At 32.1% G+C, this 6974-nt stretch overlaps 1 protein-coding gene across 1 annotated transcript in view; it reads right to left on the bottom strand.

The window, feature by feature from the left end:
• The window catches only part of LOC106471199 (Niemann-Pick C1 protein-like), a gene marked incomplete at its 5' end in the record, with an annotated part of 74596 nt that extends 67841 nt beyond the window's left edge, over positions 1-6755 (bottom strand). Inside the window, 2 exons of the mRNA XM_022399825.1 lie at positions 2754-2920; positions 6602-6755. Coding sequence (XP_022255533.1) covers positions 2754-2920; positions 6602-6755 — 321 coding nt within the window. The remainder of the gene's footprint in view (positions 1-2753; positions 2921-6601) is intronic.
• Positions 6756-6974: the final 219 nt, after the last annotated feature.

Here is a 6974-nt window from a genome sequence, read left to right on the forward strand (position 1 = left end):
ATTTCATTTTGTTTAGATTGGTGTCCTAAAGGTTTAAGTATTCATTTTGTTTAGATGGTGTCCTAAAGGCTTTAAGTATTCATTTGTTGAGATGGTGTCCAAAGGTTTAAGTATTCATTTTGTTTAGATGGTGTCCAAAGTTTTAAGTATTCATTTTGTTTAGATGGTGTCCAAAGGTTTAAGTATTCGTTTTGTTTAGATGGTGTCCAAAGGTTTAAGTATTCATTTTGTTTAGATGGTGTCCAAAGGTTTAAGTATTCATTTTGTTTAGATGGTGTCCAAAGGTTTAAGTATTTGTTTTGGTCAGATTGTGAAGAAAGGTTTAATTATTCATATGGTGTAGGTGGTGTCTGAAGGTTTAAGTATTCATTTTGTTGAGATGATGTCTGAAGGTTTAAGTATTAATTTTGCTCAGATGATGTCTGAAGGTTTCTCTCTTTCTAGGTGCCATATCCAGTTTGAAAGCTGGCAATCATGGTTCTCCATAGGTTCCTGTCTTTTGTACATTTTAAAATCTCAGTCACACTGACATTCATCCATTTGCCTATGCTACTGATGTAGTTTAACCTTGGTCTTACTTAACTTTTTTTTACCCTCTATTTTTTAAGTAATTACTACATTTTCAAGTTCTTCTTTTCTCTTTACATGTCCTAGGAAACTCAGTTGTCTTTCTCTGATGGCTATGATCAGCTTCCTCTGTGTCTACTCTTCTCAGTACTTTCTCATTGGTTATATGGTCTGTGGCTTCAAGTTGCTTTTCCATGCTAGGCAAGATGGTCCAACACTCACTGCCAACACAACACTGCAGTATTCTGTTTTTTGTAGCCATAGTTATGCTTTGATTTTTTAATATTTTCCCTAATTTTTGAAAGGCTGTTTTTACCATAGCTATACACATTTTGATTTCTGTATCACTTCTTCTACCTGGTGTTATAATAATACCTAGGTATTTTCCACCTGTTTGATTAATAACTTTCCAATATAAACTTCACATTTTGAAATAGCACTCTTTTTCTGATGACTATACATTCTGTTTTGTTAATGATAACTGAAAGTCCTTTATGGTTACTTGCCACCATGTTTAGTAGTTTTATAAATCCTTTTGTGAGCTATCACTTTACACTGCATCATATGCATATCTCAAATTATTCAGAATATAGTCTCCTGTTATGAATAAAAGTAACCTTTGAGATTATTGTGATGATGTGAACAAAGGTAAGTTTCCAGTTGTAATTTCCTTTAAAGGACTTGGATGCATGTTTTGAGCTTGGGATCTTCAGATACAAGTTAGCAATTCCCCATACTGGCACTATAACAACAGTAGGAGTTCTGATAAAAGGAAGTGAATTGTTTAGTATCTTTATGATATTTTTTTTAAATGAGCCTGGTACAGTAAACAACAATTTGGATTAGTCTTTTTTTGTTTGTTTGCTATAAAGCACAAAGCCACACAATGTTATTTGTGCTGTGCCCATCATGAGCAAGGTCCAATGATGAACAGAATCCCCATACAAAAGAATCTTTTGATTCACGAGCTGAGGACTGAAATCAACGTTTTTTGTTTGAAAATAGCTAATGTTAAGGCTTTAAGATGTAGTATTTAAAACCTTCTGTGGTAGCTTCTTTTACCTTGCTTCTGCAGAAGAACTGAACATCCTGCCAGTAGCATTGTGCTGGAGTTGATAAACAGCTTAACTTTCTTTAGGCCTTTCTTCAAATCCAGACTAAGTATGATCTAATTCAGATGGTTTTGGCTAGTATTTTTATTTATTTTTTATCATTTCATATATTTATTGTTTTTAAAATCCATCTGGCAGGGATCAAACTCAGAATTATTAGTTTTAAATTTTAACTGGGCATATTCTAGATCCAGTTCAGATATTTAGCTTTAGTTAGCTTCTCCTTAATACTCTCAGGACCTAAAGGTCAGAAGTATTTCCTTAGACTTAACATTCAACAATCTTTACAGGTTTCTCAGGTATAGCATTTTGTTCATTAACATTTTAATTATCACTACTAAATCTGATATACAGTTTTGATAACAAGATGAGAATCAGATCTGCAACATCTCTTGAACCTAGTGGTTTTTGAAAGCGAGTTTATAGGTTTATCCGTCACCATGAGAAGACCAATGAATGTCTATATCTAAGAAAAGTATCTCGTCTTTAGTTTTAATTACCTTAAAGTTACAGTTCAGAATTATCACTAATGTTAAAATAAGCTCAGAAAAATCTTGGTATACATGTTCAAGCATCAGTTTGATATAGATTAACCTATTGGGAAGATTGGTCCTATTGTTAACCAACTTAAGCCTAGGTGTACAACATTAGAATATATAAATTTCAAGGGCAAATTTGCATAAGGTCCTGCTCCAGGAAGACTTCCCGGCAGTAAGAGGGTATCTTTATACTCTGTTTGCCAGTGCATACCCACTTTAAAAATGGCAACCCTGTTCTAGTCAGCTACATGTTTGGGCAAACAGGGATAGAAACAGGAGTTCTAAACAGTGAGTAATTAATGTATTCCTAAAGACAATAAGTAAAAAGCCATCAGATTCTGGATTCTTACTATGTTGATATTGAGGTTTCATATTTGCACGTATTATTTATGCCATTACAAAATCCTCGTAATACTAACTCAAATCACTTTTACACATTTGTTCTTTAATTTTCGAACCTTTTAATTCAGTTTCCTGTCAAAATAAAGAAATCTAGTCAGGCGGATGTCCATAGTTCCAAATATAGTGAAGTTACCTGAATAAATGAACTTTGGTCTGGAGAACAAGTCATCATACAAAACACACTAGCCAAGTTGTTAAAACAAGATGGACAACGCCGAAGCATAAGAGCTAGAGGACCATTCAGCTGACTACCTAGAGAACTCAACTGATGGTCACTGCAGCATACAGGACTTCCGGCATCTAGGAAAAAAGTACCATTAGTTTAAAAAACTAACTCAGAAACGTAAGTGCTTTACATTTTAAAACTCCTCTCTGATATTCAAGAACTTATTTTACGAAGGTATTAAAATTATAGATAACACATTATACCAATCCTAAACCTAATAAATATGGTAGAGGGAACTTAAGTTGTTTTTAGTTCAACAATTTATTTAGGGATAAATATACTGTTATTATAAATGGTGAGGCATATTCTATAAGCTGTATATTTGTGAGGCATATTCCATATTTATAAAGACACATGGTTGTGTTATGTGACCAAAACAACCTGCTGCAGGACACATTGTGTTATTAAGAAGAGTGATAGTTTAGCGATTTTCCACCTTCTGTATCTCGGACTGTGGTAATCCAAATTATCACATATTATGGATGTGCTCTACTGGATTCTTACTTCACATACCAAATTTCAAGACAATCTATTATGAAATACCCGAGATATAACATCTCCAATTTTGATCGAGTTCCTCTATTTCTTTTCTGCGCACCAAAAGTGCAGAAACTTTATTTGATAGAAGAACATATTTAAATTTTATGGCTTTTTTTCAACTTTCACACACTGATAGATCTTTTCAACCTACAATCAGGAGTATCATTTGGTGTAAATATAAGACATGTGCAAAGTTATTCAACAAAAACATCTCAAATTTGATGAAAATTTTTACACACACCTACACAAAAAGTCACATGAGCTACTGATCTAACATTTTTACTACAGCTTCACTTAAGAGTACAAGTGGACCTTTTTAGTTTTTGTCATTCAGAATAAAGATAGCTGATTTAGAGCAGCAAAACTATAAGGTAAAAGGACATGTAGATACATAACTATTAGTTAGGCCAAGCAAACTAGATTAGCAGATTCTAACTCAAGTTTTCAAAATAATCATATGGGTAGATGGTTATTATTGATTATTCATTGCCAACTTTTAAGTACAAATTAATTAAATTTTATGAAATTATCCTAATTAAAGAGCATTTGACATAACATGATAGATGCTTAAGCAACTACAATAAATAATGATGCTTGATACGGCTGTACCAATTGCATGGGGGTGATGACAAGAAACCGCCTTATCAACACAGGTCACGGGTCAAAGGCCATGTCATCATATTTGTTGATTTGTATTCAAAGTTTTATTGAACTACTATTTTATGAATTTATGTTCAATAAGTTTGGTATCAAATAGTAGATTATATTTCAAATTTTAATCTTGTTGCTTTAGTTAATTTCTTAATTTAAAAGTAAATATCAAAAAACACCTAAATATTGATTTTTGTGTGTCATGTAGTATGCTGAATGCAGCATTGGTTCAAATTAGATGTTTTTGATGAACAAATAAAAAGTATATAGTTTCTTACAAGTTAGGAACTCAAATTACCGATATTTACAAGTTAGAATATAAAATAAGAACCTCCTATCTTTTCTATATACTGAGATATCGCTAAATTTACTGAATCAAACACAGTGGCCCAGCCCACCTCTTTCCATTTTTGGAAACACTTCTGTCTATGATATGTGAATAACCAATTTAAAGCTCAGAATGTCCTCCTAGTGGCTTTTTCAGCCTCTTTGAAGTAGTCAGGCAGCAAACTATTTCTTTTCATGCTAGATTCCAAGTGGTAAGGTAAGACATTAGTTAACTCGAAATTTCAATTTTTTTTAGACCCAAATACAGCTTAGTTATTAAACTTTATAAATTATAGTGGAATTCTGTGATATTGATATAGTAATTTATGATTTTTGGTTATTTCAAAATATATATATATAAAACTAAAAAAAATTATTTCGTTTCACATCGTTCCACGTGCAAAATTTGATAAGGCTTAGCAACCTACAGCAAGCAGCAAACGAGTACAAAGTTTGTAACTAGAAGAGTAATTGTTTGCTTTACTTCTTTATTTACTGTTCTATGGTTTAAGAAAAATAAGTTTAAGAACTTATTTCAAAATAGCAATAATCAATATACAAATACAATGTATTATAACTGAAGTATGAATGTATTTTACAAAATACTAGTCCACTAAAACACAGCTAAGACAGGTCACTTGTAAAGGCCAGTTTGATATTATTGGATACAGTAACATGTGTGCACATGTGCTGCGTCATTGCAACTTCTGCAAAGTTAGCCAGACATGGCTGGAAGGTCAAGATGATAAAAATAATAAATATATATATAAATGTATAATGTTATGAGATTAAAGCTATTTAGACTAAACATTTGTGTTTTCGTGTTATAATCTGTAGTCATTCAAGAACAAAAAGAACATAGAAAGTTATGGAATATATTTTTAGTCATTTGTGTGGTTATGGTACAAAACATAGTTTTACACTAAAAAATAAAATGTTCATTACACTGGCCAACAAGTCATTTTCATCAGATATAATTAGAGGTGGGTTTGATAGCTCTTGGGTCCCTGATTCCAAATCTGTCTTTGGTTTTCTTAGTACGTCAAGTTTTCGTCATGAAACCGATCAAATTTGAAAGGTTATTGCCTTAATTATAATTTAAGTTGTTGTACATTTATTTTTTCATAAGTGTGTACTGTATAAATTTAACCAAGTGTATGGTGTGTATAACGTTTATACTGAAAAATGAATAAAGTTGTAATGTTAACTAGCCTAATGTGTGATTATTACCTAATTTGTGCTGAAATTAACACCAGTCATATTTTGATAACTAGATGTGCTAGAAGAAAACTGAAAACAGCGTGTAAAACTGGTCAAGAAAATTGATGTGAGAGAAAAGTTTGACAGTATTATTAAACTTTACTATATAACATGTATTAAAGTTAAACTTCAATATGTGAAATTATTAAGATAGTAAACTAAATAACTATAACTTAGGTGGATTTTTGCAATGAATGAAAGCAAAATAAAGATAATCACTGCAATATCGATAGACCAAGCAGATTGTTTCAGAATAGGTCTAATCTGCTCCTCACTACAACACTGTACAATGTTAAGCAAAGGTCTTTTGACATTCCTAACCTAACTCCACTATTGTTTGTACTAGGAAATGGGGGATATATTTATTTACTTTCACAGTAACGCGTACAAGAAACAATCATATGATATAAACAACCACTTGATAGTATTGCCTGAACTAACTGCCTTTGGTCCCGTCTGAATCTTAAACACACACACACACACACACTGATTGGTTGAATTGAAGAAAAATAAAATGCCACAAAATTAGTAACCTGAGCAACTGCAGAGCTTCATTCCTGAAAAAACAAGAAGTGGTGAATCTGCCATTAAAGTTCGATTCTGGTCTCAAAGAACACAAAAATAGTTCCACACTTCCAAGAGTCCAGAACCATTTTAGATTTGAGTTCTATTTAGCACATTGCTACTCATAAATAAAATGGGAAAAAATACTAGGCACCATGATGAAATTTTTAGTCGCCATGGCAACCTGGCACCCAAGATTTGTTGAGGCCTACAGTAAGTTATATATTAGATGGACTCAAAATCAACCTCAATATCAACAATACCTGTGACTTAAACCCTTAATACTACAAGTTTATCTAAATATAATTATAATACTTTATTAGAAATTCCTAAGATAACTATAGAGATAATGACAAAAAATTTCTATACAGAAAATTACAAACAAATATCTTTAACAGCTAACTGCATCAAACCTGTGTTAAAAGCCTTGCTGCAAAGTTGTTGGAGTAATTTTATGCTTGTCTCATTCGTAAGAGGCTTAGCAGGAACAAAGTTGGCACAAGGAGCTTCCAGACCAGTCAGTGGGTCAACACCACATTCTGTGTTCATCACACATTCTCCTACTACCTGAAATAACAAACATAAAAACAATGAACTGACGTTCTCATACTACCTGAAATAACAAAAATAAAAACAATTAACTCACATTCTCATACTACCTGAAATAACAAACATAAAAACAATGAACTGACGTTCTCATACTACCTGAAATAACAAAAATAAAAACAATTAACTCACATTCTCATACTACCTGAAATAACAAACATAAAAACAATGAACTGACGT

Source organism: Limulus polyphemus, unplaced genomic scaffold (assembly GCF_000517525.1).
Source record: "Limulus polyphemus unplaced genomic scaffold, Limulus_polyphemus-2.1.2 Scaffold4468, whole genome shotgun sequence".
Taxonomy (NCBI): Eukaryota; Metazoa; Arthropoda; class Merostomata; order Xiphosura; family Limulidae; genus Limulus; species Limulus polyphemus.